The sequence below is a fragment of the Embiotoca jacksoni genome, unplaced genomic scaffold (assembly GCF_022577435.1).
Source record: "Embiotoca jacksoni isolate LCO1_2020_lvr unplaced genomic scaffold, fEmbJac1.0.p SCAF_22, whole genome shotgun sequence".
Classification (NCBI taxonomy): Eukaryota; Metazoa; Chordata; class Actinopteri; family Embiotocidae; genus Embiotoca; species Embiotoca jacksoni.
Window position 1 is genome coordinate 9,148,431 of NW_027185363.1, and position 26,925 is coordinate 9,175,355.

Here is a 26,925-nt window from a genome sequence, read left to right on the forward strand (position 1 = left end):
ATATAAAAAGACTGTTTTAGATTATATGTTTTAAAATTGTAATATAAAGGTTGTACTTCAATTTTTTTACTTTATTTATTTTGAGCATTGTTTGTATGCTCTCTCTACCACAAACAAGTTTGTTTGACAACTATTTAACCTAATTTCTTATTAAAACAACAGCAAGAGCTACTTAAAACGTGTCTGTTTATTTCAGAAGGTGACATTAGCCAGCCTTGGAGGACGTTCACCACTATATGCATCATTTCTACCCCTTATAAAATGTAAAGGCGTGCAAATAAAAAAGTAATGTACAGACTGAAGCCTACTTGGCAAATCTGCACAGCCTTGCAATAACAAAAATAGTTAGTCAATCTAAAAGACAGCAGTTCTTTTACAGCTATACTGAATCAGTGAATTGGTCACAGGAGTATGTATACCACAGGAAATGGAAAAAAAACAACAACAACATAGCTTAATTGTTCCAGGTGCACAACAGTACAGTCAGCGAGACCCCAAAATGCAGCATCACACTGTACAATGATGAATCCCACTATCTACAATGTGAGAACTTCTCTGGTAATTACAATATTTTTTTTTCCCCACAAAGACATTAAACTCCCATTAGTACCACAGTGGTTGAGCTCTGAGTATTGTCCATTAGTAAAGAGACTCTTGTGAACTCGGTCGCTCCTCATCATGTTGTCTCGGTATTTCTACACAGATTGACACACAGAACAGGTCCAAAATATCCACCCGTACAATCCTGGAATATGTTTTAAAAATCACACATCATATTGATATGAAGTGTTGAGAAGTTCTCCAGATCTGGTTTGAAAACCCTGAAGAAACAGTCAGCATAATCTCCCCTTAAATACATATAGCTTCTCAAAAAACTTTGTTTCCATAGCAGCACTGACAAATGGAAAAGTCTATAAAACAATGTGCACATCTTTTTTTTGTGTGCTTCTATTAACACATACTTGGGAATATTCAAATTGTTACAACTTGTGGTGTTGTTATCAGCTTGGCTCTTCCTCCTCATCGATGAAAGGGATGTCCAGGTTGTCAAAGTTTCCGTTTAGAGTCTTGTTGTTTGACGAGGGAGTTTCTTGGCTGGGAAGGAAGCACATAGATTGGGTAACGTCTGTCCTTTGCTCTGACGTGAGCTTTCTACATTCATCGTCTGTCTGAGCCATCAGACTTCTGAATCTCTGCGCCAGGTCAGGAGGTTTGTGTGGGCAGGCGGGTTTCTGGGTTTTCAACTGTGTGGTGACATTTCCTGGTAATAGACACATTTAAAAAAAAATATTTTAACAATATTTAGTACGAGGTTTGTAGTACACATAAGAAGTTGTTAATAGTTTATGATGTTTTTATCATGCATTGGTCTAGACGTATTTCTTACAGTTACACAGATATCATGATAACATACTGTCATGGTACACCATGGTACCATAGTGGTGGGACAGTAAAAATGACATTAAGTTTATTGGTCTGTTCTTAAACCCAGAGGAAGGTGAAAGTACCGTACCTCCTTACTGACCTTCAGATTCCAGGCTCCCCAGCCGGTCCTCCAGGCTCTCTGTGCTTATCGATGACGACGAGTCCAGGTTGTCATTGTCAGACTGCTCCTGCTCCAGGTCAGGTAGCCTGCACGCCAAGTCCACCCTGTAAACGACAAAAACAAGATATCATCATTCAAACATATGAGTTTAAATGCACGGTGAGGAGAACTGCGATCAAACTATGTCAAGCTCACTTCTCTTGCTTGATGGACTTGATCCTTTCAATGAGGGTCTTCTCGGATTCGTCAGGGTGTGTTTGCTGTGGAGCATCCAGCTCTGAGGGCTGTTCAACGACCTGCACCGAGAGTAGAGCAGTGTTTGTGTCAGTAGTATTTCTATCTAGTAATTCAGACACTAAAAGGAAAAGTTGTTTCGACACGGTCTCATGGGGCCAGACCTATCTCCGCAGCACTGTGCCAGACCTGGAATATGGTCTGGCTGCACCTACAGTATATATCATCCTGGCATACTGTAGTGGAAAAACACTGTGGCTTGTTTGTATTACTTTAAACCATTCACACTCATGCGAAGCTGAGGACGCAGCGCGGTGCCCTTGTAAAACAGTGTTGGGAGGGAAGTTGTTTTGGTAAAACATTTGCATGTGGGGAAGTGAGCTCGGGCTTTAAAATGGCTAAACCTCTAAAAACCGCAAAGAACCAAGCAAACTTGCCTCAATGCATGATCAAAATGGGCCAGTTTTAGCGTTTAGGTTGTTGTTTTGGTTTCATGTAGCAGAGGGGATTGTAAAAATGGTAACTATATCTGATGAGTCCGACAAGTTTAGAGGCATCTTGTGGAGTCTCTGACCAATATAGTATAGAGATAGTAGTGCTATCAAGATGTTGTCAGTGAGTGGGGCCCCATTCTGTGCAGATACACTGCAGCTAATGGGTTAAACTTCGAAAAAGTCAGCTTTGCAAAATGTTTTACCAGGCAGGACTCAACATAGACCTCGAGGATGAACAGTGTGATTTGGTAAAAAAAATACTAAAAAGAACGTGTGTAATTTTTGCTACCTTCAATTTGATTTGATTTTTTGATTTTATACACTTTATTAATCCCCGAGGGGAAATTTCATTAATTAAATAACAAAAAATGTAAAAGGAACTTAAGTTTGTGTACAAGTAAGCCCCGCAGGGCACAGGCAGACGTACGGACATTAGACAACAGCTGTGAGCAGAGGAAATAATCGGGAAAGTTTTGACGGTGAATTTAAAATGTTTCCGTGAGTTGGTCTCGTTCCCTTTGGCATCGTCTGTGCTGCCTTCATGCATTATGTATCCTCGCAAACTCCAGCCAGATTGACAGACATAAAAAAAAAAAAAAACTTTTTAAGTATTGACAGATGCCACATGGAGTTATTTCGTACTGGTGCGTTCTCACCGTGTTTTGTCTCTTCAGTTTGAGCTGATTGACAGCCAGCGCCTCTGCGTACTCCAGCTCCTGGATATTCTGCATCTTCTCGTTGTAGCGCCTGAACTGCTCGGAAATCAGGATCTCCACACACCTACAGACAACACGATCCAGCTTTAGAAATACATTCACAATGTGTACGAGAGCAGTATTTTAAAACGAGGCTTTTTCAGCGCACGAGAAACAAATAAAACTTCCTGAAGACGATGTAGAGTTAACAGTAGTGTTCAGTATGATGACTCACCGTGTGGTCTTGGACACGTCCTTCATACCGAGGAAAGGGTCATCAGCGTCAGGTGACCGCAGGACGCAGGGGGCAAACACGATAGCGAGAGAGCTCGGCGTCATCTTATTGTGCTTTTCTTTCTTTGCAACCCTGAGAGACAACACAGGTCAAAATCTCATGGCACTTTTAATGCACGAATAAAAGACACACGCAAAAAAAAAAAAAAAAAAAAAATTCTCCTACCTGACCAGGTGGAAGATAACACGCTCTAACGTGTTGTAATTAGCAGGAGGAAGTTCATCAACTTTCTGGTATACAGCTCGTATTCTCTCAGCTTTCTCTGGCAGCTCTGAGGGGGAACAAACATGGGATTAATACATTTTAAACTTTTATATCACACATTGTTATAATCTTACATAACGAATTAAAGTAGCAGATTTATGACAAGTACACTATGTGTTGTCTTTACTGTGCGAAAAGGAGTACATGGATTTCTGTCATATTCATAGCATCTCAGCATTACTAGAATAATCACAGTATTATATATATATATATCATGATATGATGTATAATCCCTCCTAACCATTAACAGATACACAGCTCCATTTAGTTTGCAAACTAAAATAAAATATCTAACCCACTGAGTGTGATTGGCTGTATCAGTCCCTTTCTACTCAACAAAATTAATAAGCCTGTTCATCAGGAATGCACTTATGCAAATGGAAACAAGGGCCTACGTGCTAAAAATTTAAATACGACCGATAATTTCTCACCCACTGCTTGCAGGAAGTCATTGTAGAGGGAGAAGGTCATGAGCGGGTCAGGCAGCTCTCTGAGCCAGCGTTTAACGAGGCCTGTGACGGTGTGGATGGGGTAGTTCTCTAAAGTCACTCCCTCAGGATCTGATGGCACGAGACACAACACACAGATGAGAAATTAACTTCAATTTTTTTTTAACAGTATTTGAAATAAACTGTGAGTGTATGCAGTCAGATGATCAAGAATGTGATTTGATCATCAAAGGATGTCAGTATAGAAAAACAGGTGTTCAGGTGAATTTTCCTACCCGGAGGTTGGAACTCTCTCACTTCCGAGTCGCTTATGAATGCGACATTAAAATTACTCAAAAAAAATACAGCATGCAAGTTATCAGATGTTGTTATCATACAGTATTTATTGTCATAAGTTACTTTCTTGATCCAAGTTCCTTGATTGGAACGAGAAGTATTAAGCGGGAAAAAAAATAAAGGAAAGACAGTTTTTCTCCATCTTTAAATTCAAAATGAACTTTTATAATCTATTGTTAGCGCCACACCAGTCATACCATTTTATAATACAAGCAACATCCCATTAAGTGGAACCCTGAATTGTCATGTAGACTGTGGTGGACCTACGACAATTTCTTTTGCATTTCAAGTATCAGCTTGGGTGTAAAGAACTTCTCACCCGTCTCCAGAATCTGGTGGAGCTCCCTCGCTCGACAGGCCGAGCCCGACTTGCGGTAGATGCCCTCAGTGTAGAGGCCGTTGAGCTCCACGTGCATCAGCAGCAGCTCCACCACTTTGGGCACGGGGTTGGCTTTACTGGTGAGGACACACACCTGCACCCCGAAGTGAAGGGAGCCTGGTACACTGTTGTCCTATCACGTGGAAAGACAAGAGGGGTAATGGGAGATTTACGCAGAGGAATTCATGTGAATGTTTTTAAAGTTAGTCGATCATACTGTGGTGTTTATGTCACTTCTCACCTGCCTGGCACACCGTGTTGAACAGTCTGTGATGATTTTGTCCAGGCATTTCTTGTGACATATCAACTTGCACGCTAAAATGTACAACAGAATTTTACTGTGTATCTCTGTGTATTTCTTAAAATGCTGTTACGTGTTGCAGCTCTTTGTACTCACCACTGCACATGTAGGCTTTCTCCATCCCCCAGATGTAGGAGCCACACAGGTCACATGACTGCATGATGTTCACCTGGTATGTGCTGAACAGGTGATCCAGAGGACTATCAGGCTGTGGACATAGGAAGTGGAGAAATAAACCGTGATTATTCATCTTCATTTATTCATATTCATAATGAGGAAACATAAAAGAAAAAGATATTCAATTTACACATTTGTCCTTTTTCCTCCTCTTCTTTGTCGTCTTGGTAGCCTGAGATAAGCCAGAAGTGAGATTTATGAGTGACATATTTTCTCAGTGGTTTGGGGACTGATGATCGGCTGACAGTATCAGATTTACCTTCGCTGGTTCGGACTCCACTCGTTTTATTTGTCCCCTGATAAAGCCGTCCAGCACCGACTGGAACAGGTTGACCACGAGTGAGACTTCTGCCTTCTCCTTCGGTGCCGCTAGTATGTTCACTTGGTTGTGGTAGCCCTTCATCAGATACTTGTAGCCAATTTGGGGCTTCTGTTGGTCAAAAAATGTCAGAGTAACGTAGTTATTCACCATTTTTATTTCTAAGCACTTTAATCATGCTTGATTGTAAGACTTAGTGGCAGCTTTTCTGTAAGTGATTTCAATATGACGACATAATAAAGGAAAAAAGTCCAAATTTTTTGCCTGCTATATGATGTTGTGAATTACTTGCTGGTGCAGTGAAAGACGCTGACTGACCTGGAGAGAGTACATGCCTTTGATGGTCTCTCTGAACTGCATGGTGGCTGTGAGGAAAATACTCTCCGTTGCCGACAGCTCTTTTATTCTTGTTTGCAGGTCATTCACCTGATGACAGAACAAGTGGAACACAGGACATTTTTGAAAAGCATTTTATTCATATTTGCCTTAAACTGGACAGTTGATCTTGAAGAAGGAGGCAGGGAAAAAGGGGGGAGAGAGATACAGGGGTAGAGGTATAGGAGATAGAGAGAGGGTCCCTACCAGAGAGAACCAAGAATACATGATCAATAAACAAGTATCTACTGTCAATTCTGTAAACCTGTGCATGACTTCTTTTTAAAAATGTTAAAACTCCACTTGAGAAACGACAATAATTATAAAATAAGTACACTATAAAACACCAAAATGGCCAAAAAAATAAAGCTAATGCATAAATAAGGCATTATAAAATAATTAAACAATTATGAGAACGTTTAATGAAAAACATTTTGATTAGGTACTAAAATATGACAATAAATTGTAGAAAAATAATTATTTTAATGAAGGATTGTTCATTTGGATATGACCTTTTGCATAAGTTTATTTTATTTCCCAGTAATGTGCTTCTATACTTATTTCATTATGTCACTTTTCATACACCCTGTCTTTGTCTGCAATCCCCGCTACTCAGACTGAGGACGTCTGCAGTTAAAAAGCCAAGACCACCTCAAGCATCCCTCCGACATGGTTTGACGTTTGTGTCCAATAATTGCACTATATTAACCACTTTCATGTCACCCCATTTGTCTATGCATCAAAAGCTACAGTTACAGGGCCAACTTACACGGACCAGTCATCTGAAAATGAAGACCACAAAACTGCACATGCACAGTGCAAACAAGTGAGAGTCATATGTACATTAAGACCCGAGTTTGCCCACCTGATTCCCGAGGAACTCGTCGAGGTTTCGTAGCTCTTTGGGGTCGGTGATCTCCCGGTCCAGAGATGCGTCCCACTGCAATACCCGTGTGGCCCGGCTGATTCGAATAGAGGGGTTACTCCTGGTCTTCCCACTGTTTTGATTTTTCACGTGGTAAGGATGTGGAGTGTAGCCGGACAAGGTGACTGCAGGCAGCAGAGGGACGGACAGTAGTATTAGTCACATGAGATAAAAAAAAAAACCCAACAACACTAAAATAAGGATTTTATGAAGACCTTGGACATGATGAGCATTTAACCTACAGATGGCAGTAAAGAGAGGAAGTGTGTCATCAGGAGGTAAACCATCATATTAAGAAAAAATACATGAGCATACAAAAAGTTGTGTCATTGTATAAGAATATATACATTTTCCTTTTTCCTCCACACACAGTCCTAAAACAATTAACATTTACTTCAAACGACCTACAATCTGTCCTAAAGACTCCCTGACATCAGGTACCTCCTTCAGCCTATTTAAAGTTAATTGTATGTGTAATATTAAAGTATCAGCACTGTTCAATCAAAAAAGGAATCAGAACTTTAAAACTTTAGGTTACCCATTTTATCTGACGAGGAGACATTGACCGGGGAATATTTGGGCGCCCGTTTCTTCAGGAATTTACTGAGAAACCAAACTCTGTAGAAAAGACAATCCATATAAACTCCATGCAGCAGGATATCAAAAAGATTGAAGGAAGTTATAAACATAAAGTTTGGTTCAGAATTTCAAAATAATTCCCTCATGAATTAACTGCGTGTGATACCTCTCAGGCGTTGACGGTTGTGATTGGTTAGATCCTCGTTGTCCCGAGTCATCGATGGTGGACGTGGCTGGAAGGCTGAACCTGAAGCCATCAGGTTCTGGTGGCATCTGAAACATTAATAACTTGTATTAAAACTTTCTGCAAGTGAAACTATTAAACTTGTGATATAGCAACTCCAAAAAACAACTTCCATATGAGAACCAAACATGTTCCTGAGTGAGAGTTAGTGCCGTTTCCCCACCAAGTTCCCCTGCAGCGGTCGCACCCGTCTCTTCCAAAAAACTTCCCCACAGCTCCTCCACCACCAATCCACACCCCATATAAACATGAGAAAATAATACCACAATACTAATGGTCCTTCACCATTTTTACTTCTCATGCAAAGTTACACTATCTCCTCCCACCAGTTGACTTCCCGTTTTGTTTTAATTAGTTTCTTTTACTGTCCTTATGAAAATGTGTTATTTGACAAAGGTTAGTAGGATTTGAAATGTGTGTTTATACTGTTTCTGTAATCAACAATATGGCAGTGAATATTTAAGGCTGCGCCATTTCATATTGTCCACAATGATATTGTAATACTTTTCTAATATATTAAATAAAATTCATATTGTGATAATGGCCATTTTACAACCTAATGTAATATGGTCCTACTGTTATGCACGATGTACGGTATGTATGCATAACTGACACACGGCAACAACCAGCACAGCTGAAAGCAGCTCAAAGGTGAAGACGTTAGTTTGAAAGAGAGGTGTGTTAAAAAAGATCAGATGTTCAATAAACCACAGCGGTATGTCAGTTGTTAGTCAGTATTTGAAGAAAAACAGTTACGATTATGCCGTCATGAAAACCATTAAACTTGTTTTGTTGCAATTCAGTGTTCTTGAAATCATTAACAATATGTTTTCAGTATTTTGCCTGAATGATATCATTTTTGGGTGTCGCCCATCCAAAGTGATATTTACATTATTTGAAGCCTTACAGGAAATACTTTGGTCATAACCTGGGAAACAAGTTAATTTAGTGGTAGGTTTGTATGTATGACTCCATGTAGTTTAAGATCTATGCAAGTTGTAATTAAAAGGACATGAAAGTGTGTTTATGCCTTTATAAATCAAAAGACTACATAGATGTTTAATAAAACTCTTTTAAACAATACCTGGTATGATAAGATATACGGTTAGCTTTCGTTCCATGTGTGATCATCGAAGCTACTGATCTTAATTCTGTTGATTTATTCTGTACCTTGGGACCTGCTGCTCATTTGGGGGCGAAGAGAATAGAAAGATCATAACTGAGCTTTGGAAATGGGCTTTTAATATTTCCTCTCCGTTTGCAAGCAGCAGCTCATTTGCTCATCGTCCGGGGCTGCAGAGCACAAACCAGAAGTCCCAAAACAATGCAAGCTGACTATCTGGGACATACGCATGCAAGGCTTGCATGCAGAGGAAAGTTGTGGTCGTTCGGGCAAAGCATCCCTCCGGTCAGTACCTTGACCTGGGATTTGAAGGACTGGACGTCCATGTTACTTGCCGAGCTCTTCAGGCCGGGTACGTGGGGGCTGATGGGAGGCAGCGGAAAGCTCCAGTAATCGTTTTCCTTGGAGGCCGCAAAGTTAATCACCAAACCGCTGCGGGCGTAGGCTAAACGCCGCTTGCGTTTGTTCAGCTTGCGGATACGCACCCTGACCTGATTTGGGCCGGGAAAAGTGATGAGGCACAGATTGGGAGGCCTTCTTTAATTCATGTGTGAGGAGCCTCCATACATGTGTTTATCAGCACAACATAAGCTTACAGTACACACACATACAGCACCAACACCAACATTTATGTTGTAAAGGACAATGGCAACTCTTTATAAGAGGCAAAAATAAAGATTCAAAGATTCATTGTTCTCGTTGCATCCGCACTGTTTTGAATTATGCTTTAGATGATGTAATAACGTGGATAAAAGTTACCTCATTGGTAGAAGGAGAGCTGTCAGAGCCTGATGAGCTGATCTTGGACAGTTCATCAGCAGACATGGACTTCCCTTTGCGCCTGTTTTGTAGAGAGATATAAGAGCAGGGCTGTGGACTATTGTGGAACTAAAATCACTGGTAAACATTTTATCATTGAGTAGATTCAATGGATTCAAATTATTGACAAAAAGGATGTTTAACATATTATCAAAATAGCTGGCTGAGACCTTACCAGAAGAGCTATTAAGTGGCAAAAGTTTATGAGTTTATCGTGGCAGATGGATGCGGAAATAAAAAAAAAAACAACATACTGAAACTCCTCTTTCTTGTTATCTTTTCGCCGCCGTATTTCCGGACTTGATTCGTCCGTCGGTTCCCCTTCACTCTGTCTTTCCTTCCACCTCACGGCCTTCTCCTTGATGCCGCCCATGTCTTTGTAGCGCTGAAGCGAGCTGCTACTCGTGGGGCTAATGGAGAGATCTCCACTGCCAACTTTGGGGTCCAGAGGCAGAGAAAGGGGTCTGTTGAGAGGGGGAGGGGATCCCCTGCTCCTGTCCCTCGGCGCCGACTGGCTGTGGACCGGGCCAGGCTGCGGGATCCTGTTGGGGCTGAGCTCCACTTTGGGCTGCCGCTTCAACTCTTTTTTTGTCAAGCTGTTGTGTGAAAAGCTTTAAATCAGACTGGTATGGCAGCAACTGTACTCATAGCATAAATACTAATAAGTGTTTTCTGTTTGGATTCTAGTTTTTCAAAACCACTGAATAAAACCAGAGATGATATATCCCCATTAAAGCTTATTGGTGTCATATGTTGGCCTACAGGTAGCAAGAAATACCAGAACAGAAATGCTGAAAAGATACAGCACATTTCCTCTATATTTGGCCACCAGAGAGCACTGGCAAGTAAAGCTCTTAACTCTAAGGTATCCTTAATAAAAATGTTAAAAAAAATTAACATGTGGTTAAAAACATGTGTTGTTGCGTACATGACCCTGAACACAACACTTACTACCAGATAGACAAGTCTGATGCAAAAAAAAAAAAAAAAAAAAAAAAAAAAAATCTATCATTGCAGTGTGTGGGATTTGAGAAAAAGCCTTTCATGCAGGTTTGATTTTAACGCTGCAACAACTCATAGATGTTTAATTATATCCAACTGTTTCTGTGGCTTTACACAAACACCATTCATTCAACTATGATCATAATGCAGCGTCTCTGAGTCCTGTTTTTTGGTCAGGTTGGGTAGAGACAGCACACTTGCACACTTTTAAACAAATTGAACTCTATGAAACTGGTATATTTCTAATTAGCAGAGATGGTGCTCCTACAAAGTAAACACAGCTACAGTTGTGTGTTTACCTGTCTCTTCCAGGCCGCGTGTTGGACTTCCCATCGCCCTTCTCCTGTTGTTGCTTTGACCTCTTCAGGGAACTCTTCCACGCCATCTGGATCACTGTAGCAGCTCGGTTTTCGTTCTCATAAAACTCACGCCAGCTCCTCTGAAACACCAGAAATGTTCTTTCAGCTTTATTCCGTTGGTAGGCTCTTTATTTTATTTTTTTTGACTTTGGGAACATTTCCTTTGCTGAGGCAATAAACAGGCACACAAGTGACTGAATGTCTCTCACTGACTGATCCCCCAACATTGACCAACACGTGAGCGAGATATGGATTCAGAGAATCTGGGAAATGGCTGGTTGTTTTTACACAGCCATAAGTCTGAGACGGTGTGCAAATGATTAGTTCATGTTACACATTTCAGTCGTGAGCTGTTATTTAGTTGTGAGGGTGGATTGTTGATGTCACATTATCTAAGACATCTTTGGAAACCTTTGGAGCTTTCTTATCTAGAAGTGATGAGCAGGAAATGAGCTACACCTGTATGATCAGTGTGGCGTCTCTTTTTTGCAGAAAGTGCAGCCTCATCAAGCAGACGCGGAACCAGCGCTGCAGGATGACGATGTGACGCATCACTTCTTTGTTGAGCGTGTCTTGAAGCAGCTGTCGTTCCTTTTCTTTGAGGAAAACCTGAGTGGAGAAAAGGATGGCGTACAGAGCATGAAATATTACTTTATACATAACCGAAATCTGCAGTGTGTTATTAGTAAGTGACAGTTTGTTTAATTAATAAACATTACCTTAGAAAACATATAAATTTACAAAATTGCCGCATGTCAACAACTGAATCCAAAGACGAACAGAAACATGAGTAGTAAATGTGGGCACTGATACTGGTATAGTTATATGGTAACCTTGGTTTTTCCTATTTGGTAGGTGGTCGTATCCAACTTCATCCTCTCAAACAGCTGAGTTATGTGCTCCACAGTCGCAGTGGTTCCTTTTGGGAGCAATATCTTGAACTTCTCCACAAATTCCTGTCATCAACATGATCAAAAGGTGCAAATTATCTCATTGACAAGAATAGGACGTCCCTTAAACGTATCTTAAAGTAGGACATCTATGTATATATGTATATAGTTGTATATGTACAATATTCAACATCATTCTAAAAGGAGTGCCCACCTTAAATGTGTATTTGGCACTGTAGCCAGACTTCTGGATGTGAACCATCTGCAGGATGCCGGTGTATTTGATTTGTTTTAGCACAAATTCATCGTCAAAGTGCAGCTCCTTCTGTAAGAACAAAGAAAACATTTCCGAAGTGATATACTTGCGTTATACACGTGTATGTTATATGTGTGGGACTAAATTTGCCAGGATGAAGCTACAGATTCATAGATGACGTTACCTTTTCAGCATTAGAGCAAACACAAAAAATGAAGAAAGGTTCGGATTTTTCAATCGTCTCCATCAGTTTCCTGAGTGACGCCTGTGAGACACATACATGCAAGTGAGCAGATTTGAATTTGAGTGACTAACATTTTAGACTAAAAACCTGCATTATAATTTTTTTTTATCAACAAACTGAATACTTCGGACTATTTTGAAGACTTTCTGATTCTCATTTGTAGGTCATCATTTAACGAGGTAAGACAAGCACGGCAGTTTAATGCCTGTGCTCAGCCTGCTTCACTAAATTACCACCCCAGAAGTTACACGCATACGAGTGTTAGTTGTTGTTATATTTTCCCACCAAACACATTAAACTCCTGGTGTATGACCCTGAGACCTGCAGTAATCATGTCCAACATGAGTACAGTCAGCATAAAAAGGGGACAGCCTTCGTAAATTCCAAACAATATCAATCGTTAAGACGACGGTCAAACTACCACTAGTAGCACAATATTTAAAAAAACGTGTAAACGCTTAAATATCCACTGTTAGAGAATAAGAAAACAGAAAGAAAATGACGTGAGAAATGTAGATACATTTTCATGTCTTTAAAATACCTATTAATCTGGAAAGCAGTTGCGATGCTGATGAAATACAATAATTATATTTAGCAAAGTTACACAGGAGACAAACCTGAAACTGAGCACTAACTGTCGGGGGTTTTGATGTCCGGTGAGGGTGGAAGATGGATTTGCTGGTCCGGTCGTGCGCCATAAGACCAACAATGTGTTGGAGTGAACGCAAATCCATGAGGTTCTGTTTGAAGAAAACAAATAAGGCCATGAGCTTTCAGACTATTAAAACAATGGGACTGTGCAGGTGTATTATAAAATCATTCAATCAAGATGCGTATCTGCTTTTTAAGTGTTTTGATGACACTGAGCTTTATCAACGCCACATCCAAACTCTACCTTTGGAATTAGCTGCTTCTGTCGACCGCCTCGACTTTTCCTGCAGAAAACACAGACAAAAATGAGGCTCCATAAAACACAGAGGTCTGAACATAAAAAGTGAAAAGTTGCATAACATAAGATGCGAGTGTGATTAAACAAAAGGAATATAGCCCACTTACTGCAATAAGACTGTACAATAACTCACCTCTGGCAAAATCCATCACACAACAATAACACTGCTGTCTGTTTTTCTTGTTTGTTTAAATATATTTAAAAAAAAACTTTGCACTATTGTTTAGTTAGTTTTAATTTAATTAAATTATTCTATTTTATTTTATTTATTGTATATACTGTGCATTTTTATAGTTAATATTTTACTGTTGTTTTATTGCTTCCTGTACCTATAATGATGCTGTAGTGAAAAAAAAATTCCCCTTGGGGATTAATAAAGTAACTATCTATCTATCTTACTTCGTCTGTTCGTAATTGGCGAAGATGTCCTCAAACACATCAAGAGGATGTTCATCAGAACGATCAAAGGAGAAATCCAGAGTGAGGCTGGTGCTGTAAGAGTCAGAGAGGTGCTTTAATTTTAATCAGCAAACAGCAGGTTTAAAAAATAAATACATTTAAAGTAGAGTATTGTGCAAATGTTTTAGGACTGAAGATGTTTGGTTTCAATTACATCACGCAGTACCATCATTGAGAAGTCTAATCAGTGCTAAATGTATCATGCAGCCCGACTACGACCCCAAACATCTGCTACATTATATTTACCTGGACAGCTTGCCCAAAGGACTGCTGCGCTGTTTCATCTCTTTGAGGGACTTGAAGGAGCTTCGTTTTGCAGCCACTGTGGTGACAGAACAGAAAGTCAGTTTTATATAATAATCAGAGCATTTCTTATATGAGGGGTGAAGACAGAGACAGACTGAGTCATTCATGATAAGATGTGACCTTCGTGTCCATCAAAGAAATATGTACAATCTTTTAAAAATGTTTTTAGGACTGAGAAACCTACTGGGGAATTTAAAAACTCAGCTCACTAACCCATTAAAAATACCTACTCATTTCTGCCCGCTGGCGTCCCATGCTCTTAAATATTGTGAGGATGCGGATGGTTGCCCGGAGGATGCCCCATCTGAACAAAGCTTCTGGGCTCGATGCAACCAAGTGATGCAGGAACGAGCGCTCGCTGCTCCGGAGAAGTGATATTACTTCAGGACGCATGTGCTCTGTGTTTTTCTTTTGGAAATCCTGAAAAAAACAAAATAATTATGATTAGTATGGTGTATATATTCACGCTGCATTTATACAACAGAGAGAAGCTGCAGTTTCCGGCATTCATCAGATCTTTTCTTATGTATTTACATGCACTCACAACACATCCACTGTCTTCTTAGTGGAGGGAATTAATCATTCACTTAGTTAAGAGCTTTTCGAGGTTTTTCCCACACTGGCTTATCTAACAAGGCTACTGCAGACCCACAATATGTTACAGAGGTCAAGCTGCATGATGGAGAGGACATTTACCTCATTTCAAATGCAGGAGGGAAAACTTTAGAACAGAGATGTTTGCAGTGTGGGAATTATACTCCACCTTGATGTGGTATTCGACCCTCCCAGCAAAGTGCCGAACGACAAACGTCAGCTCTTTACTTAGAGACGGGACAAAGAATGGGTTGTACTCATGCTGCTTCTTTAACCTGTCCAACATGGTTTCATCTGTGGCCTGAGGGAGGCTGAAGAGACACAGGGAGAAGGACACACTGTCAGGTTCAACATACAATGTCATGGAAAGAACATGAGACTGACCCAACACCAGCAGAAATGACGCGTGTCAGCTAAACATTCTGACAAACTGTAAATGTAGATTAGTTTAATGTATTGTACTGATTAAGGTGATGATAGTCAGAGATAGAGAATTGTGTTTGACATTATATTTAAATGTTATAGTGATTTCTGGATCATGAACTGGATCCTGCTCTGAGTTTGTCCTGTCTGGCTCTGATTTTCCTGAAAAACCTGAGTCACTATTTTGTTTTAATCAGCGTGCAGAAACCCAGGATGGACGCTGCAGTTATTTTTTTTTAAGTGTATTTGTCTGAAGCAACCAGATGAAATATTGAAGCTGAAATCCAACAAAACAGAGTTTAACTGATCTGCTAATACAGAACAAGTGATCATAATTTTGCCAGTAGGCACCAACAAGACACACATGATCATAGCAACCATGCTGTGAACACGGTTCACCTACCTGCTCTCTTTATCCAGCAGGTCGAAGAGTCCGACCGACTTCTCACTGATGAGCTGAATGCAGCCACTGTTATCAGTGAAGTCGATGTTTTGCCAGGCGATGCCCTCAGACACGTAGTCTTCCTGGAATTTAGTTAAATCACAATTACATAATCACGTTACTCCAGTAATTCGATTTAAATCAACTTGTCTCTGTGGCATGGATGCGGGACTGTATTAGTAGTTGCAAAACAGTTCATATAGTATCCATGTTGACTTTAGATAAAATCATTTCAGAAAATGTGAGATGTCAGTGATGTAAAATGTATGCAAATATAATGAAAAGTGACGCACTTGTTCACGCTTGAAGATGTCCTGTTTGATGTAACACTGCAGCGTCTCGTTGGTGTAGTTGATGCACAGCTGCTCAAAACTGTTTGTCTGCAGGTTCTCAAACCCAAACATGTCCAGGACGCCGATGGACAAACACTGAAAACAGAACAGCAATCGGGACACTTTAAAAGGCAGCATCCTGGAAAACTGATAATAAAACCTTTGAGCTACATCAAGTCACATGTGAAAGCTGGAAAACAAGACACATTTTTGGAGGATGTGTCAGGCACTCTGCAGACAGTATTGTTGTTTTTATTAAAAATTCCAACACCAAATTGAATGTCGTGACTCACAGAGACGGACTCCTCCATGTCTCGTCTGTTGAGCATCGCGTGGTTGATGTGAAGGACGATCCAGTCAAACAGAGCGCTGTATAAAAACTTGGCCATGGAGTCCCGCATGGTGGTGGCCTGAAAACACCAGAAAATAAAACAATGCAAATAGAACAGAAATCTACATTTAATGCACAACAAGACCAAAATACCAAACATAACTGACTCATAATTTCCACAAATCAAATTTAAAAGCTTAATAGAACAATTGAAATTTGAAAAATTTAACTCTAGCAGCCGTAATAGTAAATTTAAACTTTATACCTGTTCTAATGTGTACTGTGAAACTGCGGTGGAGTTGGCAGTCACTACTCTCTTCTTCGTCAGAGCCTTCACCAGAAGTTTCTGTTTCACCTAGAAATAAGAAGAAATAAAAAAACTGTTAAGAAAATTTTACAACAAATTATTCCTCCTCAAAAACAAAAGAACACGACTATCAACTTTATTAGACATAAAGAACAGGCTGAAACATGTTCTTTTCTAAGCCACGAAGACAATACGGTTCATTTTGCAGTCATCAGTAATCTTAATGCCAATTGTGAACACTATAAATGCAGCAGCGTGTAGTGTTATCACTGGTTAGCACAAACGTACCTTCAGCAGGTCTGACAGTGTCGACAAGACTTCGGCAGGTCCGGCCTCCAGGACCTGAGTTTCCTCTGACAGTGTGAACGTCACGTTACCCAAAAGCAGGATGGCAGAGAGGATGGAAAATATACTGCACAGTGGAAACACACAGACACACACAGAGATGGCATTAAGTGGTTTGGCAGCCATAATAGAGATGAGAGCTAAATGTCCACAGAGGTCACCTCATTAAAGTTCAATAAAACGCTTTTGACTGACATTTTTTCTCCGATATTTAAACACAAGATGAGTCAAATGTATCTAAAGTTTATTTGGCAGCTTCAGGAAGCAGCAGAACAAAAACTGGATTTTTATTTGCGTTCAGTGGAACTGTGGAGTTTTACTTGAGAAGAGAAATATTCATTTCAAACAAGAAAAATAAAAGTCTGTCTAGTCTTTATGACACTGAATAATGTTTACTGTTTTCCTTTCAAATGAGGCGCCAGTGTAACACTGATTGATAATTCTCTCATGTATTTATGATATAAACTGACATTTGTGTGTCTCCTTTACGTCTCTTTCCCTGTTTTTTTTTTTTTTTTCAAACCTTACAACTCGTTCATCAGTAGGTCAAAGTTAATGTGAGACCTGTGCATCTGCAGCCGGATAACAGTGTGAGCAAGGTCAAACATTGCTGTGTTGATGTAAACACCAGCAGTGCCTTCAAGGACATGTAGAGGCTAACAGCAGCTGATAGTTAATATTAACACGATCTGGGTTTCTACACTGATGTCTCATTGGGAAACAAAGCCTTAAAACAAGCCGGATACGCAGGTCAGGAGCTGTTCCAACCAACAGTACATGGAGGAAAAGTTTTTAGAGGTTCTCTAACAGTTGGCAGTTGAGTTGCTTGGTAAATATTCTATGAAACCTTTTATTACTGAAGAAATGATTCTCTTCTTTGACTTTATTCCAGTTCTGTTTCCACCTGTACGTTGTTGTGTGTGGTTCTTCACCAGGGAAGCAGACCTGAACAGGTTACAAACAATAGTGCTAGGGCTTTTATGTTGAGCGCTGTGCCCTGAGGCTGTCTGATGCTAGCCAACATAGTTGCTGCATTTTCCCTCTGCTTGACTTGACAAGCTCTGACCTGTTACTGACACCAATATTGAAGGCAGAAGCTCTTCAATAGTGTTAAATTATCGGGCACTTCTACAACTGTAGAGCTGCTGCAACTGAGAGCTGGGAAACATCACAATATCACTGGAAACACTTTCTCACTCAAAATATTTCGGTAAATCCGAGTTTTCTTTACCCTTACAGAAGAGCTAACGAGGGAGCTTCACTTTAATAATGTATGTCATGAAACAGTCTAAACCTTATGGTAGAAGCTGTTGTATTAATTCTGTTAAATCTCAGGAAGAAAGCCTTAAATTATAGATATTTCCAAGCAGACACATTTTTCAGACAGACACGTACTGTTTCTTAGTGGAGGCCAGGAAGCCAACCATCTCCATAGCTTGATGCAGCCGCTTGTACTCCTTCCTGAGTTTCTCCTCATCGTCTAAATGGAGGTCTTCCTGCAGAACAGGCAGAGAAGAGAAAGAGTGAGGAAATCGTGCCGCGCCTGACGGAGTTCTCATGCTTTCTTTATGCGCGTCCGCGCAGGCAAATTAACTGTGAATCGGAACGGGATTGCATCTGTTATAAATATTGAAGAAGAACAAAAAAAACAAAACAACAAAAAAAAAAATGCTAAAAGAGAAAGCGGAATATGATGGAAGAAATTGTTGGTTGGTAATACTTGAACTGTGACAGTAAACAGAAACACACCAGGCACACATAAACAAGGTGAAACGGGTAAGTGTATCATTGTGTTCACTGAAAGCTTAGTAAACATGGTCGACACGTTCTTAACTTCTCCACATAATACGGTAAAATGATTTCGACTGAAAGCAGGTACAATTTATTTAAGAGTCCATTTATTTGCTTCACAGCAGCCGCTTTGACATGCTGGACTAGCATTGACTAGTTTCTAGATCCTGTGTGTTTCTATTAAACATCTACTACAGATTTGTCCCCATTTGATAAGATGAAATGACTCATCTCATGCTAGTCCCCCTGTTTCTCCTTCACCGCTGCTGTAAAGTGTGCCGATCAAAGGTACCTGCTTGAGGTAGAGATAATCCCGTGGCTTTAACAGGGAAAACTCATCGCGCTCGTCTTTGGACGCACCCATCAGCAGATAGTAGAACACATGGTAGTTCCTGAGGGGTCAGAGGTCACAGAGCGCTGAAACAGTTAATCGGGGCATATGCAAGTTTCAATTCAACTTTATTATTGACTGAACATTTCTCTGAACTGTGAGTGCGGTCCGCTTTAACTGGCTCGTATTAGAGGTCAGAGTTCAGGTACAAATGGGTGACATTGTCAGTAGCGTTGATGTCGGCACAGACTCCTTTCTATGCCCAGATTATGGATTAAAATATGAATCAGAACTGTTCCCGTGAGTATTTTAAGTGTCATATATTTGAGTCTTAATCATACCTCTCACTCTTATCTCTGGACACCAGGCGGCACTTTTCCAGTAGATACTTCTCAATAACTGCCCTGCAAGAAAAGTTCAAGAAGAGAATATTAATAAAACCGGCGAAGGTTTTGAGCGGGTCGACAACACTGACCAGTTCTGACACTGAAAGAAAAATGAGCTGTAACACAAAACAAATAAATCTGTGCTGCTGAAGCCATTAATTGTCACTAAACAAGTCGAGAATGAAACTAAAACGTGACGCCTCACCCTCTGATGACACCACTTTCCAGGTAGTTGAGCTGGATAAACTTCCCGAAGCGACTGGAGTTGTTATTCTCTGCTGTCTTCGCGTTGCCAAAGGCCTGTTTAAAACACGAGGAACATCATTTTTCACTAAAATAAACAGACAAATTTGCAGGCATGTTTCCCTCGGACACTGGCACCCATACGTAAACAATGGTAATGTTTTCTGCAAAGAGGAGCGAGCGAATAAATCACTGCGGTTTGTGGATGGCAGGACACTGAAAGTGAATTAGTAGGTTTGAATGTAAACTAATTTTCTGTCTTATGAATCACAATGAAGAAAAATTAAACAATAAAGTTAGTACAATAATAATAATAATAATAATAAAAATCTAAATTATTAAATAAAAAAAATAAACAATCTCTTAAGGGAGTACTTTTATGTGTTTGTGTGTTTTTTCCCTGCATTTATTGAAGTTGTTTTACTCCTAATTGTCACATACAGCAAGTTACAATTCAATCACAGCATCATCATCATCATCATCATCTAAACACAGTTGAGGAGGAGACTCACATCTGTTGTGCACATGATTAAGTGGCCATAAGCATTTTTAATTTATCATTTCATCATCTGCTCCCACAACTCAACTGCTCGTAAACAGTTTCATGTGAATATAAATTTAATGTTTTCAACTGTTGATTGGACAAAGTAAGAAACTTAAAGACACTTTGGGGTGCTACATTGGATCAGCGGGGGGGGGGGGGGGGGGGGGGGGGGGGGGACGTCTTGCCTGTGCCTGGTTACTACGATGTCTGAGGGTCAAGTTTAGAGTTAAAGACCAGTTGAACAACCAATCACAGCATATTACAAAGGGAATAAAAAAAAAGAAGAAACTACTAGACTAATTGGTTATGAAGATAATCGTTATTTGCGGCCGTAGAGGAAACTTTTTGATTCATCTAATAGTTGTACAGTATTTATGGCTTCCCCTCCAGACACAAAACAGACTCCACAGGTGAAGTCACAGGCCAAAATGACTTGCACATGATCATGAACACTTCTCAGCTGCTGCTGACTGAAGATCAGCTTCTACTTTTTAAGAATTAACCCTCCTCAAAGAAAAATAAAAAAACAAACTGAACTCACGTCAGCCTGTAAAAGAAAAGGTTGTGCTTCATTCCAACGCGAGGGTTGTGTGCTAACGGGCCAGAGCTTTGTCTGCGCAGACACCAAGCTGCACTGCACTGATCACACGCTGGCAGGAACAGCTTTAAATCACTAGACTGTTTCTACCCAGTGAGCCTCTGTAAATACAGTGGAGGGTTTCTCAAACACGCACACGTCTCCCTTCAAATTCCACATCAGTTAAAATCATATTACAAAAAAAAAAAAAACCTGGACGCAGCAGGACAGAAATGAAAGACACAAACAGAGGAAAGTGCAGATGGTACTGTACGTGGCACAGAGAGGGAAACGCAGCTTATACCCGTGTTGTGTTCAAAAAGGCTTACGCATGTACTAACACTCACTATTCTGAGTGCATAAGTGCATTCACTCTGTCCAGGATGGAAACATGCAGAGCACTACAACAACCCGACGATGCACTTAAAAACAGTTTGAACGCGACCAAAAAGAAAAACCGCAGAGCGTGAAACGATGGTCTCCTTTCACATTCAGCGGTCGCCATCTTGGTTACGTAGCGGAAAGGTAGGGACCGCCGACGTAAAGTATTTTTGAAATTACATGTTTGAAGAAGCTGCAGCAGCTGTTGCAGAACACCACACAATTTTTTTTTTTTTTACCACCATACAGCTGCTGGACTGAAGTTGTTATGTTTATTGTGCGTGTTAAACAGAGGGCACGAAAAAAAACATTCAATTCTTGGTGAAATAATTCAAGCCGCAGATATATCGGCGGGTGATGCATTCAAATGTGATGTCCGGTAAGTGCGGAAGGACACGATGATGATGATGATGGTGATGATGGACGGCCCTTCAGACTTCTTACTATAAGCCCTAGAAGAACCTGCTCTTCCAGACACAAATCTTACAATAAATTCAGGACCCCTTGTAAAATTTATAAAAGCTATCAAGAAAGTTGGAAACACCTGAAGTCAGACAAGTTTGATGAGTTAAACGAATGAGCTGCGACATTTCACTTAACGATCAAGCAAGCGTGTCCAATCGTTGGTTCAAACATGATGACTATGTTCTGCTTTATATGACAGTAATTGAAGTGTTACAAGCGATTTGAAGCCATCGCTACTTTTTTCACCATTTTCTGCCATCACTCGAAAAATGTATTTCGTGATTATTCAATTAATAAAAAACATCTGGCAGCGGCTCTTTGAGTCATCAAGTTTGGTGGTTTCCCAACTTGTATGAAAAACAGCTTGCCCCTGGTTTGAATTTGGATATGTTTTTTTTTTTTTGCCATATCAACCACAGAGTAACGTTTCCCTTTTCATATTTCAATACATTCACAGAGGATGAAATTTGAACAAAAACCCTATAATTTACAAGAAAAAAAAAGGCAACAATATGACAGCAATTATGAAAAAAGGTTTGTTTTTGTTTTGTGGTTCCTCAGATTTCATCTTGCAACTTCTTGAAATTGGTCACAAGGTCCAGATTGGAAAACACTGATCTTATTTTATGTTTAATATATTTATCAGTGATCAATGACCACACTAATGATGTAATCATGCCATATTTTCTGATTTTGCGAGTTGCGAAGCAGAAATGATGCAACAGGTGGATTATGGGAAACTAAAAAAAGATTCAGATCACAAAATGTTGACATGGGATGAAGATTGGGGTCAGATTTGAAACATGAGACTGAAATCTGGCTTCAAACGCAGACCTATGAAGATCCATGATTCTCAGATTAAACCCATCTGAACAAAGTGGGAGGGATTTGAGCAGAGAGAAAAAGGAGGAAATTTAGACTTTGCTGCGTGGGGTTTTGTCAGCCGACCTCGCTCAGCCTGTTCTGACACGTTCCTGTTTCACTTCTCTCTCGCTGGTGTTCCCTCGCAGACAACGCCCTGCACATTCCCTCCTGGTTCCTGATCACCCAACACCCGACACGAACCTCGAGCAGCAACCACTCCGTCATTCACCGCTCCTGATGAGAGCAAGGTGCCATCACCTGCCGGCTACTGACCGCAGATTTACAACAACGTATTTTAAGATATCTTCAATACTTTAAAATGGGCACTGAATACACCAGTCAGTGGCTGTTTTAGAGCGCCAGTGAAATCTAAATCAAGTGTAGCGTCCTTTATGTACTGATGGCAGGTCAGATAACACTGGATTAAACGTTAGGAAGGACGAAAAGGGAGTGTTTATGATTTCAGATACAAATTAACAACTTGTGACTCATGACTACAAAGGAAATCCCAAGATGGCAAAAAGCAGCTTAACTACGGGGCCAGGTGTAAACACTTGGCCTTCTCTGGATATAGCTGAGGGCTGTTTGTTGCATTGTGAAATCTCAGTCTTGTGTAAGTTTAGTTTAAAAAAAAAAAACACAAAAAAAAAAACACACAAGGTCAACAAGTCACTCTTTCTCCTCAAGCTGAATCTGTGGTTCCTTAAAAGCCAAATGGAAGCAGAGCACAAAGCAATAAAATGCCAGAGAGATCAGTTAACAGTAAAAATGCTTAATCTGTTGATTATTTCAAGGAGAAACTTGCTGAACTCGTTCAGAGAGGAAAAGAATCCATATTTAGTCGCTGTCTCACAAAAGGCTGGTCCTTTGGGACTGTGTGTGTGTGTGTGTGTGTGTGTGTGTGTGTGGGTGGGTGGGTGGGTGGGTGGGTGGGTGGGTGTCAACAGCAACAAAGCGAGCCAAGATCTTCCGTGGAAAAGGCAATTTGCCTTATTGATAGAAAGATAAAACGTGCAGAAGAATTCAATCTCCACACCGAGTGTTCGAGCACATTTTGGTAGCTGGAACGGATTTAAATGGTGCAAAGTGAAAAGCCACAGGCAGCACTCTTCCAACGCAACATGAAAAACACAACTTTTTAAACGAAGTGAAACTCAATAATGCCAACTTTACCGATCTGTTCCAAGGCCCTAAGCACTAAAAACGGACTCTTTAGATAAATTGAACAGGGTTTTCCCCCATAAAACACAAACTTAAGTCTTAAGTGTAAGAGAAGTTTCAAAGAGGCGGGTATTTCCCTTAAAACCGTCTGTATTTCACGTCTGTTATCATTGATACACATTGGGAAACAGACACCTGAAACTGAAAGCGTGGGGAAATGTGGCGTCCTGTTACTCATTGACACGACGACTTATACACAACAGAAACAAAGAAAGATGTCTGTGAAACTGACGTTATGTGTAAAAGAAAATGAATTCCCGACTGACATACCCTGTTTTGTAATTTAGTGCTTTTTCATTTGAGGAAATATCTGAGCTATATGTAAATCCAAATGTGAGAGGAATTATGGAAAACAAATGATGATATTTAGATATATTAGAGATGAATAAAAATGCCGCATTGTCAGCACAGGATTGCTGCCTTCCGAGTCAAACTCGTACATGTGAATGGCTCTTCATTTCCTGTCATTTGATGCGGTTTATCAGAAATCTACCATTGGCAAAACACCTGTCACGATTTAGATCACAGGGTTTTTATGGTTATGGTCAATTACGGTCATGTTTTTATTGCAGGAAGTCTAAAACACACGGGAGGGGTTTGATTATTTTCAGCTTTCTGTTTTTAAACAGAAGTGATTTGCATGTAGAAAGAGGATGAGAGGCATGAGAAAATGGGCAGTTTGGAGGTGCACCCCAAACTACAGCCACAAAATGAGGAAAAAAACATCACCCAGATCCATCTGGTGATCAGCAAACTCCTATGAGCATGAGAAAGGAGCTGATGTCCTGACCTCACAGACCACAGCAGCAGAAGCAGATGATCTGACAGCAAGATAATCTTCCTCTAAACCAACCAAGGAGCTCATTGTGTCAACTCAACTGAAAAACTGAAAAACACTTGTATTATTTGAGGGTTTCTAATACATGCAAGTTCCTGGAGGTTGAAAAAAAATAATATTGCAAATATTGCAAAAATGTTTTCAATAAATGAATCAAATTAGAAGGCAGACTATGATGCCCTCTATACAGCGCAACACCTCCTAATATCGGAGTGCGGCTGCATTTCTCATGACAGGAAGTTGGTCATTTGCTGTTTGATTACATGTTTAGTCATGTGTTGAAAGAAGAACAAATCTTTAAACTGCTCGTTTTGAACAACCAATGGGCCAAAATGAAAAACATTCAATTTGCTCAGAATTATTTACCAAAATTAGAGCCCAACCCATTAACTTGGTGACCTGACATTACATTCATCAGTAACTACTTTGATAAGTTTATCCAAAAAGCAACTGGACTTCTTTAGTTTTTTTAAAGATGTTTGAATTTTCATCCTAAAGGCTTCTTGAGAGGCAAAACGTCTTCAAGAAACTAAAGAAGTCCAGTTGGCTTCTCTGATGTTAAAATTTGTTGTTTTGGACATTTGGTAGTATACAATTGTTGTAATGGGCATTTTTCACAGTGTTTCTAGACCTTCAAAGTCAAACCCACTGATGATGTGAGGCAATCTGTCAGACCCTTTGAGGTTGCGTCACGCTGTGGACAGCCACAACAGACTTTGATGTCAGTGGTTTCATGTCAACGTGACCTACCTCTAACACCGGCCCGGCTCCGAGGACGGTCCGTTCCAGCCCGCCGGAGTACGTCTTCTGGCTGAGTGCAGTCAGGCAGTGGATGAGATAACTGCTGCTTTCAGTCTTCCCCGAGCCACTCTCACCTGATATCACAATGCACTGGTTGGCCTGCCTGTTCAGCATGGCACGGTAGGCAACGTCGGCTATGGCAAATATGTGAGGGCTGAGTTTGCCCAGCGGCTGGTTCTCGTACATCTTGACATACTTAGGGTTGTAGTAAACCGGCAGGAACTTATTGGGATTGATGGCGATGAGGATGCTGCCGGCGTAGGTGTAGATCTTGCGTTTGGAGAAGCGTTGGCGCAAAGCCTGCAGAACAGTCTCCTCAGTCACAGCGGAGAGGCCGCAGAGGTCATCGTAGTCCTTTTTGCTGGTTTCTACTCCGCCGTTGGCCTGCTGCAGGATGAAGTAGTACCCGTGACTCTTCGGGTGCCACTTCTGCGTCTGTGGGGGCCACTGCAGGACTCTCTCCAGAGGGCAGTCCCCGGCCTCCAGCAGCCTCTCCTCTCCGCCGCTCTGCCTGACCTCCAGCAAGCTGTACGTCAGGCTGGAGTCCAGGCCCAGCGTGACCATGGAGTTGTGGATGACCGCCCTCACCGTGTCCGCAGCGCTGACCTGCAGGGGACAGTAGGTAGGCGTGTCCTGGGACAGCCTGGGGTAGATCTGCACAACACGGGCCTCGCCATCTTGTTCAGGGGCCCCGGCTCCATCTGTGGTGCTCATCCTGATACTCTGGGACAGGCTTCAGCATAACTTACTGCCCTAACTCTCTGCCAGCATCCACTGCAGAAACAAACAAACACACACACACACACACACACACACACACACACACACAATGAAACCAAATACAGTTTAGAAATCAAGAAAAGACATCGAAAATTACGTTAAAAGAAAATGAATTTGTTTGAAAGCGTCATTACCACCCACAGTATCAACGATAATCCACATTTATTGCTATTCCCATCAAAAATTCCCACATTTACAACCGCCCAGGTGACAAATGATAAACAGTAATAAATGTCAAACAGGACCAAAATGTCAAAACAAGTCTCACCTATCGAAGGAAACTTTTCATTTCATCTTAAAAATCCGAAAAAACCGCTGACAATGAAGAGAGGAATAAGGTCTCTGCTCCTCCGGCTGGCGTTACAAACTCCGATCACACAACTTCCGAGGAAAAAAAAAAGAAGTTGATTCACCTGAGCTTCCCCCAAAAAAAGGTGAGCCAAGAAACTGCTTATAGCGAGTTTAAAATGATGAAAAGGAAATTTCCCGACAGTTGGGCGTCGTCATTGCTCTTATAAATCACAGCTTCTTTGAGGAATTGGAAGATTTTTACGTGTCCTCGTCGTCCTAGTCGGGAAGTGTTTAGGTTAACGTTACTTCCTACATTTCTCCGCAGAACACACCCGTCGACGAGGTGGAAATAAATAGATGGTTCCCCCCCCCCCCCCTCACAGACTTCAGGTCTGAAGGATGTCCCCCTTCAGACAACAGGAAATACAAACTGCTGAGAAAAAAAACACAGACAGGAACGAGAGATGGTGACACTTTCAACACTACCGACGAGAAGTTAATAGTGAGTAGTTTAATTGCTTCAATTTGTTGCTACAGGTGAGCCAAATGGTTCGAGCGCCCCCCAGTGGAGGGTTTAGGTATTGAAACCGGTTTACAGCCCAAGTACACTCACTTTTAG

General features: G+C 40.8%; 1 protein-coding gene across 4 annotated transcripts; it reads right to left on the reverse strand.

The window, feature by feature from the left end:
* Positions 1-169: 169 nt before the first annotated feature.
* On the reverse strand, positions 170-26,659 carry LOC138203146 (myosin IXb). Of its 4 annotated transcripts, none has more exons than XM_069157798.1 (41): positions 26,284-26,659; positions 25,185-26,009; positions 19,507-19,601; positions 19,257-19,319; positions 18,877-18,976; positions 18,189-18,289; positions 16,737-16,860; positions 16,407-16,496; positions 16,104-16,220; positions 15,772-15,906; positions 15,440-15,561; positions 14,783-14,924; positions 14,250-14,439; positions 13,960-14,035; positions 13,654-13,746; positions 13,201-13,240; positions 12,923-13,045; positions 12,246-12,326; positions 12,020-12,130; positions 11,749-11,871; positions 11,375-11,524; positions 10,856-10,995; positions 9,809-10,150; positions 9,495-9,576; positions 9,029-9,226; positions 7,535-7,641; positions 7,328-7,407; positions 6,730-6,914; positions 5,808-5,915; positions 5,430-5,600; positions 5,301-5,342; positions 5,090-5,201; positions 4,934-5,007; positions 4,633-4,825; positions 3,960-4,088; positions 3,430-3,535; positions 3,205-3,336; positions 2,931-3,054; positions 1,742-1,842; positions 1,526-1,650; positions 170-1,261 (listed from the first exon to the last, which is right to left on the reverse strand). In XM_069157798.1, the coding sequence occupies exons 2-41, from the start codon at positions 25,947-25,949 to the stop codon at positions 1,002-1,004; spliced, it is 5,652 nt and encodes a 1,883-aa protein (XP_069013899.1). In that variant the 5' UTR covers positions 25,950-26,009; positions 26,284-26,659; the 3' UTR covers positions 170-1,001. The 4 variants fall into 4 exon arrangements, with proteins under 4 accessions (XP_069013899.1, XP_069013900.1, XP_069013901.1 ...); XM_069157800.1 differs by having other exon boundaries at positions 1,174-1,261; positions 1,514-1,650; XM_069157799.1 differs by lacking the exon at positions 9,029-9,226.
* Between the last annotated feature and the right edge of the window lie 266 nt (positions 26,660-26,925).